At 42.7% G+C, this 13,688-nt stretch overlaps 1 protein-coding gene and 1 pseudogene across 1 annotated transcript; both read right to left on the minus strand.

Annotated features, from left to right (window-relative positions):
* Positions 1 to 1,088: 1,088 nt before the first annotated feature.
* On the minus strand, positions 1,089 to 6,043 carry LOC109556681 (putative olfactory receptor 10J6; annotated as a pseudogene).
* Positions 6,044 to 10,687: 4,644 nt separating this feature from the next.
* LOC109578877 (serum amyloid P-component) lies at positions 10,688 to 11,734 on the minus strand. The gene is made up of 2 exons (XM_019988400.2): positions 11,567 to 11,734; positions 10,688 to 11,456 (listed from the first exon to the last, which is right to left on the minus strand). The coding sequence occupies exons 1-2, from the start codon at positions 11,628 to 11,630 to the stop codon at positions 10,846 to 10,848; spliced, it is 675 nt and encodes a 224-aa protein (XP_019843959.2). The 5' UTR covers positions 11,631 to 11,734; the 3' UTR covers positions 10,688 to 10,845.
* Positions 11,735 to 13,688: the final 1,954 nt, after the last annotated feature.

The following is a 13,688-nucleotide window of genomic DNA, read 5'->3' on the forward strand; positions in this document are numbered from 1 at the left end:
TACTTCTGACTACTGGTGCTGTTGGTTTTGTTCTAATTCTTCTTTATGGTACTATCCAGAAAGTGCCATGGTGTGTGACAGCAAAGAGTATCTTTATGGTTCTCAATCCAAAAAAAGTATGGCTCTTTTTGACCAATTTATTATTCTTCATATTGATTAGAGAGAAACTGACTCCATAAAGAGAACCAGCAGCTGAGAGAATGGACTAGCACAGTCAGATTATAGAGAGGTGAGAGTTGTTCGCAATTTATAGCCCTGGCTAGCACTATGACGGAGAAAGCAATGGCACCCCACTCCAATACTCTTGCCTGGAAAATCCCATGGACAGAGGAGCCTGTTGGGCTGAAGTCCATGGGGTCACTAAGAGTTGGACACGACTGAGCGACTTCACTTTCACTTTTCACTTTCAGGTACTGGAGAAGGAAATGGCAACCTACTCTGGTGTTCTTGCCTGGAGAATCCCAGGGATGGGGGAGCCTGGTGGGCTGCCATCTATGGGGTCGCACAGAGTCGGACACGACTGAAGTGACTTAGCAGCAGCACTCTGAAGATATTGGATGGAAGCAAAGGCTCTAGTATAAACCAAATAATAAAGACTGAAATTCTGAGGACTAAATCGGTGATTTCAAGGCTTATTAATCAAAAAAAAAAAATAACACACATCTCATCTTTCTCAAAGGTTCTGATATACTTTTCTTCCTTACCACCGACTATTCTTATCTTGCTGGGAAGATTTTGTCCAAGTTTTATTTTCTGTAGGTTGTATTATGAAAGTAATAGAGATTAAATTTTTTTCAAACATAAAATACTCACATTAATATGCTTTAAAGAAGTCTGCTGCCCTACCCTGAAAATTTGGATGTGTTTTTTAAAAAATCATGCCCATCTTCCCTGACCTCTTATATACTCAAAAAATTGAAAATACTTGGACCAAAGTTTGAAATGTATGGAGACAAAGTTGACAATTTTTGCAGTGAAGATGTTGAAGCAAGATATGCACAGCTCATTACAGGACAGATTGCACAGGACAGACTTGAGGTTGAATGCATCAAGAACACATACTGTTCTTTATAAAAAGGGTTGATGGATTAAGAAATGTTTCTGCAGATAGCTCTGCACAGGGCATCCTCGGCCTCATTACTCCTCAGGGTGTACACCACAAGGTTCAGTAGGGGCGTGATGACAGTGTAGGTCACTGAGATCAGCTGATCCTCATCCTTGCTGTTCTCTGACTTGGGCTTGAGGTAGGCAATGGAAGCACAGCCATAGTGGACAATGACCACAGTGAGGTGGGAGGCGCAGGTGGCAAAGGCCAACTTCTGGCCTTTGGTTGAGGTGATCTAGAGGATGGTGGAGATGATGAGAATATAGGAGGTGAAGCCCAGGCCCATGATAACCAGGATCACAGACACACTGACAACAAAATCGATGATCTCATTCTCTCTATACAGGAGAATTTTATGACAGGGAGAGTGTCACAGAAGAAATGACCAACCACCCTGTGATGGAAGGGTAAAGTAAATATGGATATTGGACAGCTGCCATGGCCAAGCCAATGCTGTAGTCTCCACTCATCAGTTGGATGCACACCATCCAACTGATCTTGCTCATGATGAGTGTGTATCTCAAAGGGTTGCAGATGGCCACGTAGTGGTCATACCCCTTCCCCATGAGCAGAAAGCAGTTGTTGATGGTTAAGGTAAGAAAGAAGAATATTTGAATGGTACAGCCTGCCAGGGAGATTGGTGGGTTCTGGGCTATGAGGTCAGAGAGCATGCGTGGAATTGTGACCAGTGTGTATATGGCCTTTGAACTGGCCAGCATTCTTAGGAAGAAGTGCCTGAGAGTGTGGAGGTGATGATCAATGTGGATGATGCTCACAATGATGGCATTGCCAGCCAAGGGTATTGTACAGGATGAGAAAAACCATGAAGAGGGTAATCTGCTGTTCATGGAATGTGGAGAATCCTAGGAAAATGAACTCTGTCACTTCTGTGAGGTTTTTTTCTCTGCATTCTTCAGTTTCAGTGTCTGAGAACAATGCAGGGAGTCAACATCGAGAAATTCCCATTGTGGTGTGGACTTTAGAACAGGGATAGAGAGAAGAGTGTAGAGGACAGACAGATACGCACACGTGAGTCGATTTCCTCACTGTATGATCAATAGGTAGGGTGCTGGCACAGCATTATGGCTTCTTTAGCCCCCTCCCTTTTCCCAGTTTTTGCTATCTCCTTTACCTTTTGTTAAGCCTCTAAGGAATGACCAATATGTGAGACTACTGCACACATTCTTTCAAGTTCTTATCCTGAATATGTTGTTTTTGTAGAGAGTGGATGAAACACTGTTTTGTTTTAATGATGTGTAAGTCGCAAAGAGTCAGACACGACTGAGCAACTGATCTGATCTGAAGCCACAGTACCCTTGAGTGTACACATCCTAGCTTTGCCTTTCTCTTCTAGGGAAAGTATGAGAAGTTGGGAAAACAAAATGATGATGAGAGAGTTAGACTTACTGAATTAAAAATCACTGGTGCCACTTAGGAGAAATTTCTGAGAACAGTGTACAGAATTAATCTCAGGAGAGCTGGTCTTTAGGGACACGTTAGCAAGAGTGAAGATGAAGGATTTGGGGCTCAGCCCAGACGGTCTAGGTGAGACAAACCATTGGCAAAGTTGCTTTGTTGTGAAAGTAACAACAGGGATTTGAGGGTTTAGGGGTGGGTAAACTAAGGAGAAGGCAATGGCAACCCACACCAGTACTCTTGCCTGGAAAATCCCATGGGCGCAGGAGCCTGGTAGGCTGCAGTCCGTGGGGTTGCGAAGAATCAGACACGACTGAGTGACTTCACTTTCACTTTTCACTTCCATGCACTGGAGAAGGAAATGGCAACCCACTCCAGTGTTCTTGCCTGGAGAATCCCAGGGACGGGGGAGCGTGATGGGCTGCCGTCTATGGGGTCGCACAGAGTCGGACACAACTGAAGTGACTTAGCAGCAAACTAAGGAGAAAAGGGGAAATTGTTGGAAAAGAGAGGAGGATCAGCAACATGTCAGAAGGCTGGACCTTGAATGAAAGAAATAGCAGTTTCTTTTTGGCAGAGGGACTTAAAAATAAAAACATTGTAATAATCGATTTAAAATTGCTTGCTAACTTATATTTTTGTTGCTCAGTTGCTAAGTTTTGTCTGACTCTGTGACCCCATGGACTGCAGCATGTCAGGCTTCCTGGTCCTCTGCTATCTCCTCGAGTTTGCTCAATTTCATATCCATTGACTTGGTGATGCTACCTAATCATCTCATCTTCTGCCACCCTCCTCTCCTTTTGCTAAACAATGTTGTGTTGTAAAGTTTCCCAAGAGCCCCAAACCTTCGTTTAGAGTTGTCATGTGTACAGTCTTGAGTTAGTGGTATTTGGAAAGTGCAGACAGGTGGGTGATGGCCATGCAGAAAAAGGGTGCCATGTGCAAGAGGTGAAATCCAGAGACAGGAAGAAAAACTTCTTGCTGGTAATGACTGGAAGGAACACAAGGACCTCTCTTGTTCTGTTCTACTTTGCAAGCACACACAGGATTTCCTGGAAATTTGGTGAGGGACTCTGGGATTGGCACCATATTTCAAATGGTAGTTTGAACCACTTTCCACAAGGAACAAGGTCATACGAGCAAGCTGGAGGATTTGGGAAAATCTAGAAAACTTCCACTAGCAATCTAGGAATCTATATTCTTAGTGAATCTTTCCTGGGAATCTAGGGAGCACAATACAGAAAATGTGGATATTCTGGAAAGTACTCCATCACGGAAAATAAGGAGGCAGACATTTAGAGTAGAAATGAGGGGGACTTCCTTGGTGATCCAATGCTTAGGTGATTCAATGCAGAGGACTTGGGTTTGTTCCCTGATCTGGGAACTTAAGATCCCACATGCTGTGCGACAACTAAGTCTGTGAGCTGCAACAAAGAGCCTGTTTGCTGATACCACATGCCACAATGCTGATCCCACGTGCTGCAACTAAGACCCAACACAGTCAAAAATAAATATTAACAAAATAAAGTAGAAATGAGTGTGCCACTAAATAAAGTAACTTGTATTAAAAAGGCTGCTGAGATACCAATTGGATAGATAGAGATGAAAGAGAGTGTCAGTGCAACTCTAAGCTTTTCAGGAAGAATGAGAGTTATACAGCTATGGCTCCTTAAAGGAAAAATTCAGTTCATCAGTCATGGTAGCCACATTTCAAGTACGAAAAAGGAACATGTGACTAGTGGCTACTCTGTTGGGCAGCACGCATATCAAACATTTCCTTCCTTGGTGAAAGTTGTGATGAACACTGCTGCTCTGGTGCATTACCATAGACAGACATGTGGAATGCATGAAAAGCAAAAAAAAAAAAAAGCTATTTAAAGAACAATAACATGGTGTGCTGCCATATGGTTAAAAATGTGTGTGTGTGTCTGTGTGTGTCTGTGTGTGTGTGAATGCATATTTTTATATATGCAAGATGTCTGAAAGAATATATAGCTGATATTATGGGTTAACCATTATGTTCGAGTAGGGATGAGATTATATGAAACTTTTTTAATGGCTGTATTGACAATGAAGATTATGGGCCTTATTTTAAATTATTTTAACTCTGAGTATAAAACTATAGCTCATAGTATGGAGAAGGTAAAGGAGGATAACAGCTGAAAACAGATATTAAATCGAGTAAGAAAGAGGTCACTGGTGATGTACTGGCCAATTTCAGTAGAGTCTTGGATTGGAAAGCCAGGTTACAGGGAGGTAACAGAACTTTTAACATGTCATAGATAACAACATCAGATCTTACGTGCTTTCCTCCTTTCCTGATGAACCTATTGCAATGAGTTACAAAAAATAGCTAAGGAGGTATTGAGCCGGCAAAGCTGCAGGCGTATTTGGAGCCAGAGAAGAAAACAACAATAGTAAGCTGAATTGAGTTGAAAGAGAAAGAGAAGAGAAAAGAAAAAAAAAAATCCCAGGACTCTTTAGGGCCTGAAAAGCACTGCTTTCACCCCAAATCAGCCAGATTTGTTGTTAAGCATGCCTCAGGTAATTATAAAGTTACCTTCTTCAAAGAAGTTATAAAGTTATAAAGAGGATGGCTGATGACCAGGGAATGTGGCCCAGGTATATAAGCCCAGGAGAAAAAAGAGAGGGGAGAAATAAGTTTATTGCCTTTGGTGCACATTTGAATTGGATTGCACAGACAATGAAAGACTATCTTAAGGCAGGATATTCTTAGAATGTGGCAAAAAAATGCAAAAAGAAGGCCAGATCAAGACGTGTGGGAGTATATAATGCAAATGTTCAATGCAAATGTTCAAAGCAGTGTTCTTTCCATGTTGCATTTATTTAGAGGCAAGGTGCACAGTAGGCAGGGAAGAGTGAAGCCCTGTCACTAGAGGGAGCTGTCACTTCTGCTGCCTAGTAACTCAAGTACAGCCCAAGCCTCAACATTCCCTTCAGACAAGATGAACAAATAGTGCTGCAGTAACTGGGATTCACCCTCCATAAAGTGCAGGCTTCTCTGTGACTCAAACAGTAAAGAATGTGGCTGCAGTGAGGGAGACCCGGGTTCAGTCTCTGCGTTGGGAAGATCTCCTGTAGGACGGCATGGCAACCCAACTTCAGTATTCTTGCCTGGAGAATCCCCTTGGACAGAGGAGCCTGGTGGGCTACAGTCCATGGGGTCACAAAGAGTTGGACACAACTGAGCGACTGAGCACAGCAGTGGCTTCCCTGTTGGCTCAGACAGTAAAGAATCTGCCTGCAATGTAGGAGACCTGGGTTCAATCCCTGGGTCGGAAAGATCCCATAGAGAAGGAAATGGCAACCTACTCCAGTATTCTTGCCTGGGGAATTCCATGGACAGAAGCTACAGTCCACGGGATCGTAAAGAGTCAGACATGACTGAGCGACTGAGCACAGTGTACTTTGGTGACTGGCTGTGCTTCCTAGGCTGGGTGTCATATGCTCATCACACTTGGAATGTTTTTCCAAGCGTTCTTCCCAATGATTGTTCTCCATTTCAGGAGTTCTAGGGTGTGGTCACTCCATCTTGTCACATCTTCAGGGGTGTTGTAGCATGAAGGAATGAAATGGAAGATGAAGGGCAGTTGCTTCCTATCTCATTTTTAACCTGTCTTTTTAAAAAGCACAATCCAAAATTGTTACTGTAAAGATAGGTGTTGTTGAAATAACCAGCAGAGGGCTGATAACTGCCTCTGGAGGTGAGGGAGGCCCCAGTGAAGGAGATGGGGAAGTATGGGACGTGGGAGTAAATCACATTGCATTCTTACCTGGAGTCAATTCAGTGAACAATCCCCAGTGTTTGCCTTGGGAGGGGAGAAGTTGCAGAGGGCACCATGGTGCTGAAGTGGTGTGTGGAATGGGGGCATTGATTATACCAGTGGAGAATGGCTGGGTTGCATTCTCAGCAGTTGGAACAGGTGTCAGTGAACTTAAGGATACTTTTAGCACCAGATGATCATCCCCTTTCTTCGTCCTGGTTACTCTTGTGAGCCAGCCCAGCCAGAGTGACTGCAGCTGGGCACTGGAGCAGCAGCCCTTCTACCATCCAAATCTGGGTCCTCTCTGCGCCTGAACCCTAGGGGCATTTCTGTGTAAGTGACACGCTAGCAGACAATCTCAAAAGCACAGTATAGAACATAAAGAAGCTTTCAAAATGATTTAAACACTCCAGAAGGACAAAAACCCTGTGGGGGAGTAAGGATACTGAAATGTGCTCATGCATCAAAATTTTAGTCATGAAGCCGAAATTCTGACTAGAGGAAAAAGAAAAATAAGATAGAGGGGAAAAGCACAATTTGAGGGTGTAAAGGAAATACCATTTGCAAAGGGAAGAAATTATGACAAAACCCATGGATTCTTAAAAATATCTAGATCTTTATAAGCAAAGTCTGTGCCTAGAAACCGAATCTGTGTTTAAAAAAATAAACTATGCAAGGTAGGCTAAGTCTCTATAATTGTATTTTGAGTTAAAAGGAGTCGTGCTGCTAAAAAAAAAAAAAATGATGTTGTCTTTTGCCAGGCTTTCCATCTTGTCCTGTCCTTTCTTTTCCTTTCATTAAAGAAAATAGATGTAAGGTGCCAGGAATGGAGGAGCTGATTTCTTAAGAAACTGATGATTATGTGAACTATTTGAATAAACAAGAGAGTGATGACTTTTCTTTGGGACAGAAGCCTTCCCATACCCAGAAGAATCCGCCCCCTTGCCTTCTTGAGTCTGTAGAATCTGCCTGTGCTCTTTTCTGGTTATAGGACATAGCAGGCAATTATGACTTATTTACAAGAAGTCACTGCAATGCCAAGAAAACTGATTGTCATTTTTTGCTAGAATAAATAATACAACCAGGGTCTCCTGCATTTCTGGCAGATTCTTTACCACCTGAGCTACCAAGGAAGCCCTAGTAGAATCTTAATGTCATACAAAACTCAGCCTTATTAGGGTCTAGGTCAGCCTTACTACATTATTAGATCACTCACAGTAAATTGCACTTTGGCTGAAGCATAAGGTGACACATTCGCACTGAGCAAATCTGACCTTCAAGGAGCAGTCCCTTTAAAGTCTGATTTGACGGGGACTCTCAGGAGGATTCCTGTTGTCTAGCTCTTGTCTCCTGGGTTTATTTGCCAAGAGACTTACTGTGTATCCCATGGGTCTGAATGGAGTCAGAATCCTGAAATAAGTCCAGATATCTCATACAATTGGATCATGCCGGGAACACTGGGCAGGCTCTGGTCTCACATGGCCTGACTTTTTCTTTTTCTCCTGGAGAAAAATTGCTCACCTCAGACAAAGATGTGTTGAATGTCACATGGCACTATCTTCTGTTCTTTTGAATCTACGTTAGTGTGTTGCTCCTGCTTAGTTACTCTCAATGAAAATGTACTTGTATAAAAGTCAGATGTGATGACCCTCAATGTCTATGTGAAGAGCTTTACCCTATTTCTGCTACTAACAGGGGACGTACATGGGTTTGGTTAGGTAAGGGGTAGGTTTGGGAGCAGAGGCTGAAAACAGAGAATGAACTTTTCTGTTTGTAGGAATATACCAAGAAGTTAAGGCAGATGATTTAAAGATTTAGGTAGTAAGTCTCAGTTTCTTTTACGTCATAGGTGACACTTAGCACTTGTTGTTCAGTTGCTATATTGTGTCCGACTCTTTGTGACCCCATGAACTGCAGTGTGCCAGGCTTCCTTGTCTTTCACTATCTCCTGGAGTTTGCTCACATTCATGTCCACTGAGTTGGTGATGCTATCTAACCAATCTCATCCTCTGTTGCCCTCTTCTTTTGCCTTCAATCTTTCCCAGCATCAGGGTCTTTTCCAATGAGTCAGCTCTTTGCATCAGGGGGCCAAAGGATTGGAGTATCACCATCAGCCCTTACAATGTATGTTCAGGAAATCTTTAAGACTGACTGGTTTGATCTCCCTGCTGTCCAAAGGACTCTCTCAAGAGTCTTCTCCAAGCACCACAATTTGAAAGCATCAATTCTTTGGCACTTACCCTTCTTTATGGTCCACCTCTCACGTCCATACATGACTGCTGGAAAAAACCATAGCTTTGACTAGAGGGACTTCTGTTGGCACAGTGATGTCTTTGCTTTTTAATACACTGTCTAGGTTTGTCATAGCTTTCTGCACTTCCATGGTGCTGGAACATGTACTGAGTAGGTGTTGTGTTATCAATTCTGATCCTCACAAGAACACCATGAGGTTACCATGAGAAGTTGGTGTAGCAGCTAGAGCTCTGGATGAAATATTTGCCTTTGCCTCCTTGCTCCAGACACAGTTGGATCAGCCCCTTGTAGACTATGGACCTTAGTGTAACTTACCAGTAACATTAGATGAGTTTTGCTTTGGATCCTGTGGTTGGATGTGCATGATGTGTGTGCTTGACTACTGTCCCAGTGTATGATGGAATCCCTGAGCATCTCCCGTATTGAACTCACAGAAGAATGGTTACAGCGAGAAAAAACCTAGATGGAAAATTCTGGAACACAAATGCAGTCTAGTTTATAAGTTAATCAGCTATTTAGTCATATTCCCAGGTGGTACTAGTGGTAAAGAACTCATATGCAAATGCAGGAGATGTTACGAGCAAGGGCTAGATCCCTGGGTTGGGAAGATCCCCTGGAGGAAGGCATGGGAACCCACTCTAGTATTTTTGCCAGAAGAATCCCATAGACAGAGGAGCCTGGTGAATGACGGTCCATAGGGCTGCAAAGTCGGACAAGACTGAATCGACTTAGCATGACAACATGGTAAGAATTAAAGGTGACTGAGATCATGTTTCAGCTTTCCTTCTCTTCTTTGAGTGTTCTTGGACACCTGTTCTTTCTAAATAAGAAGAAGTACCATGAATGCCTAGAAAGTCTCCATGTTGCTTTTCTAAGGTGACTACATACTGATGCTTTCTAGCGAAGAAAAGAGAAAATCTTTTCTTAAAATCCTCACTCTGAGCTAAGGCATATCCGAAGCCCAAGCAGACCTCATTGCTTTAACCTTAGAGCTCTCCATGAAGTTTCCCATATAAAACATAGAGAAAGTTGCAAACACTCTCATTAAGGAAAACTCCTTTATAGAGTCTTCCGGTTATGACCAGCCCTGGGGCCGTGTTGTTGAAAGCTCCAGCCTACTTTATTGTGTCTGTGCCTGCCTCTTTGTCCATCCTGGGTGAATGGACACCAGTTAGAAGTAATCACTTGGGAAAAAAGAAAAGTGAAAAAAAAGAAGCAATCACTTGGTTATTCTGAAGCTCTACTGGATGCTGTCTTTCTGACTTCCCTTCGCTTCATGCTCTGTTATCTGTGGGCAAAGCCTGCCTTATTTCTCATATGCAGCCAAACTTTCTTTGGAGTCCTTGCTTCTCTGAGAAGGGAATTCATATCTGTTGAGGATATGCCAAACACTCTGCTCCATAGTTTTAATAATAATGAAGATAACTACTAATAATAGCATCTGATAATTATTTTGTAGTGTTGTAATTGGGATGCCTGTTGCTGTGCTAAGAGTTGTATCTTAAAGAGATAAGCTGAGACCAGTTAATGGGGGGTATGTCAAAGGGTTTAAGTTACATCCTGTGTGAAGTGGGGATCCATGGAAGGATTTTCAACTGGGAATTCATGTGAGCAAGATTCTTGATGACTTCAGGACAGTTTTATGGAAATCAGTCATTGTATGGTACCATTGGAATTTTTGAGGGGGGAAAAAAAAAGGCAGGCTTGCCTTTACCCAAAATGATCCAGACTCTTAAACATTTTTAGTTTTCATTTCTGCTGGTTCTAATTTTTTTTCCCCATCTCATTACTTGCTATCAAGTTCTCAACTGTTGCTTGCTTGCTTATCTCATTATAGTTGTCTTCTTGGCAGAAGCTCAGACCTCTTTTTGATTTTGTAGCTGGAAAACCAAATAGAAAGATTTCTGTTGCAACTCCACATGAATTTCAAATTGTTAATGCAATGATTATTAGTAGCATGTAAGTGTTGCTACTGACCATACTCATTGAGTGCTCTGACATATCTTTTTAGTTACTTAAAGATTTCCCTCCTCATAACTTGCAGGCTGATTTTTCTGGTTAATTAAACAATTTTCAAATAAGTAGATATAAGAGAAAATGTTTGGGACTATGACAAGCACTAAACAAATGCAGGTGGCATAATACATTTTTTAATTAGGCATACTTGTAGATGGGAAATTCAAAGAAGAAAGAGCTACAGATCTACAATTTAGCGTCCAGTTGCTTTAAGCAGAACTCTTGGGTATTGGTTGTTTCATTTTCAAGTGCTTTCATTGATTCCAGACCTCAGCCCCACACCATGGGCTTGACAATAACATAGCCTTTGATTTCATATTTCAAAGCCTGCCAGTCCAGGATGGTGGGACTGATGGACGAGGAACCCTGGTACACAAGTAAGATTTCTTCCGGCGACAGGACAGAGTCCCACATGTATAAATCCCCAATCTCTCCCATAAAGGACTGGTTCTTATCAAACCCTCCTCCATAGGAATCCTGCTCTTGTCCCAAGACAATCTTGGGGTGAGCTCCCACAGCATAACCCTGTTTCAGGCCCCTTTTCACCAGTGGCCTCCCGTTGATCCAGAATTCAGCAATGCCTGTGGAAGACTCCCAGCTGGTACAGATGTGCACTGGGCTGGGGAACTTCTCGGTAGCTCTAACAGTAACTTTGGTTTTTCCAATGTATAGACTGTACTCTCCAATTCCGTTTTTAAAAACCAGTAGCTCGTTATCCTTGCTGTGGATGTTGTAGGAGAAGAGGCTGTAGCCCCGGGAGAGATCACTATAGGCTCGGAGACACAAGGTCAAGTTCTTCAGAGGTTTCTCCAGCTTTGTGATCAGGGTCACATGGTCAGTGGAAGATTCTCTAGGAAACACAAATACCTTCCCTCTGAGGTCTGTGGACAGACAGGGAGAAACAGAGTGACCTTTACTATAAATGCAGGAGAAGAAGAACATTCAATCTTTTCTCATCTCATGTTCCTGAATCATACCCTGACCACCCTACCTGTCTGAGCAAAGGCTTCTGGGAGGATGATGAGGACAGAGACCCAAGACATCAGCTTGTTCATGTTCTTGGCCTGGGGCTGGTATAGCAGCAGCAATGACCAGGATGAGGGTACAGAGAGCACGGTGGTTGTTCACCCAGTTTCTGAGCTTCACATTATTAGATCTCAGGCATGTCAGGGTTTATATGCACCTCCAGGTAAGGATGGGGGTGGAGAGCACCAATAATGTGTGAGTGATTTTCCAGGCCTGCCCTGTGATGCCAACAGTCAGACCTATTGGTGGGGAAGGAAGAGCTGGAAAATCAATTGGGAGTTACTTATTAGATATGGGGGATGGCCAGAGCTCCACCCCACTGTGACCCAGATTCTGGTGCTGGGAGAGAGTGGGGTGGAGAGTAGTGTTGTGGAAGAGATGAGAGGCCATGCTAGGCATGTCAGGAGGGCCTGACTTCACTCTTCAGGTGTCCCTCAGTCTGATGGCCCTGTGTCTTCTGTTTGTGGATATTCTGGGGTTCTGATTTCTACTGAAGATCTTGGAATCTCTTCATCTTTGGTTAATTCCATATTTACTGCTAAGGGGAGTGAGAGCATTAGAGTATCTGTATTTTCTGTCTCCCTGAAGATTAGTCCTTTTAGTCTCTGTCACTCAGCTCTGTTTCTTTTTTTGATTATCATGGTGTTTCTTTCTTTTTTTTTAAATTAAGTTTTATTGGAGTATATTTGATTCACAATGTTGTGTGAATTTCTGCTTTACAGCCAAGTGAGTCAGTTATAGATATACGTATATTCACTCTTTTTTAGATTTTATTCCCATATAGGTTATTACAATGTATTGAGTAGAGTTCCCTGTGCTATATGGTAGGTTCTTATTAGTTATCTGTTTTATATATAGTAGTATGTATACTTCTATCCCAATCCCCCAGTTTATCTCCCCAACTCCTTCCCTCTTGGAAACTATAAGTCTGTTTTCCACAACTGTGACTTATATCTGTTCTGCAAATAAGTTCATCTGTACCATTGTTTTAGATTCCACATATAAGTGGAGTGATATTGATTCCACTTATATGATATTTGTTTTTCTCTGACTTGCTTCACTCAGTACGATCGTCTCTAGGTCCATCCGTGTCACTGTAAATGGTATTATTTCCTTATTTTTGATGGCTGACCAATATTCCACTGAGTATGTGTACTGTGTCTTCTTTACCCGTCCCTCTATCAGTGGACACTCAGGTTGCTTCTGGGTCCTGGCTATTGTGTGTAATGCTGCAGTGAACACTGGGGTGCACGTGTCTTTTCAAACTGTGGTTGTCTCCAGATATTTGCCCAGAAGTGGGATTGTTGGATCATATGGCAGTCCTACTTTTAGTTTCAAAAAATGTGTTTACTTATTAAGTGATTTTTTGGACTGTGGTAGGTCTTTGTTGCTGCCCACGGCTTTCTCTAGTTGCAGCTAGTGGGGGCTACTCTGTTTCAGTGTGTGGGTCTCTCACTGCTGTGGATTCTTGCGGCGAGTGAGCTCCGCCCGTGGCAAAGGTCATGAGGAAGGAGGCTTGGCATACGCAAAGGCGGTATCAAGCCTCAGGAGTCTCCCTGGAAATTCTTGAGCATCTACCCCCAAAACCAGAGTCTGCCTACTTTCTGCTTTGTGCTTTCACCTACACCTCAGACTTTACGGGGGGCTGTCCCCCACTACCTCTCTCTGAAACAAGAGTTAGCTTACAGCTCCAGTTAATAATTCCTGGGTGTGACAGTGTTTAACCTACAAACTCCTTTGGAAATCCTCTAGCCTGCCTGAATAGGTTTTTCCGGCCACATGTGATTGCTCAGAGCCTCCCAACTGTGAGAGGCATGAGATGTTCTAAACTGTCTAAATACAGATTCCTTTGAGCAGTTAAAAGATTGATTAGAAATTGTATTGGTGAAGGGTTTTTCACTTGTTGGGCCAATGTTTGCTGCTAAGTCTCCATATCCCTTACCTGCTGTGTCCCTGGCAGTGTATTGATTAATATAATTGGTGTAAATAGTAGCTTTAATGTTTGTAACCTGGGACCCTTGAGTTAATTCTTTTTCTTGTTATAGCCCACCACACCTTTGCTCTGTAGGAATGCAACTTTATCTAAT

The sequence above is a fragment of the Bos indicus genome, chromosome 3 (genome assembly GCF_029378745.1).
Source record: "Bos indicus isolate NIAB-ARS_2022 breed Sahiwal x Tharparkar chromosome 3, NIAB-ARS_B.indTharparkar_mat_pri_1.0, whole genome shotgun sequence".
Taxonomy (NCBI): domain Eukaryota; kingdom Metazoa; phylum Chordata; class Mammalia; order Artiodactyla; family Bovidae; genus Bos; species Bos indicus.

Excerpts from the sequence above, each read along its gene's own strand:
- LOC109578877 (XM_019988400.2), bottom strand. The coding sequence starts at position 11,630 with ATGAACAAGCTGATGTCTTGGGTCTCTGTCCTCATCATCCTCCCAGAA. Across the intron at positions 11,457-11,566 it reads AGAAGCCTTTGCTCAGACAG|ACCTCAGAGGGAAGGTATTT; the intron begins GTAGGGTGGTCA and ends GTCTGTCCACAG.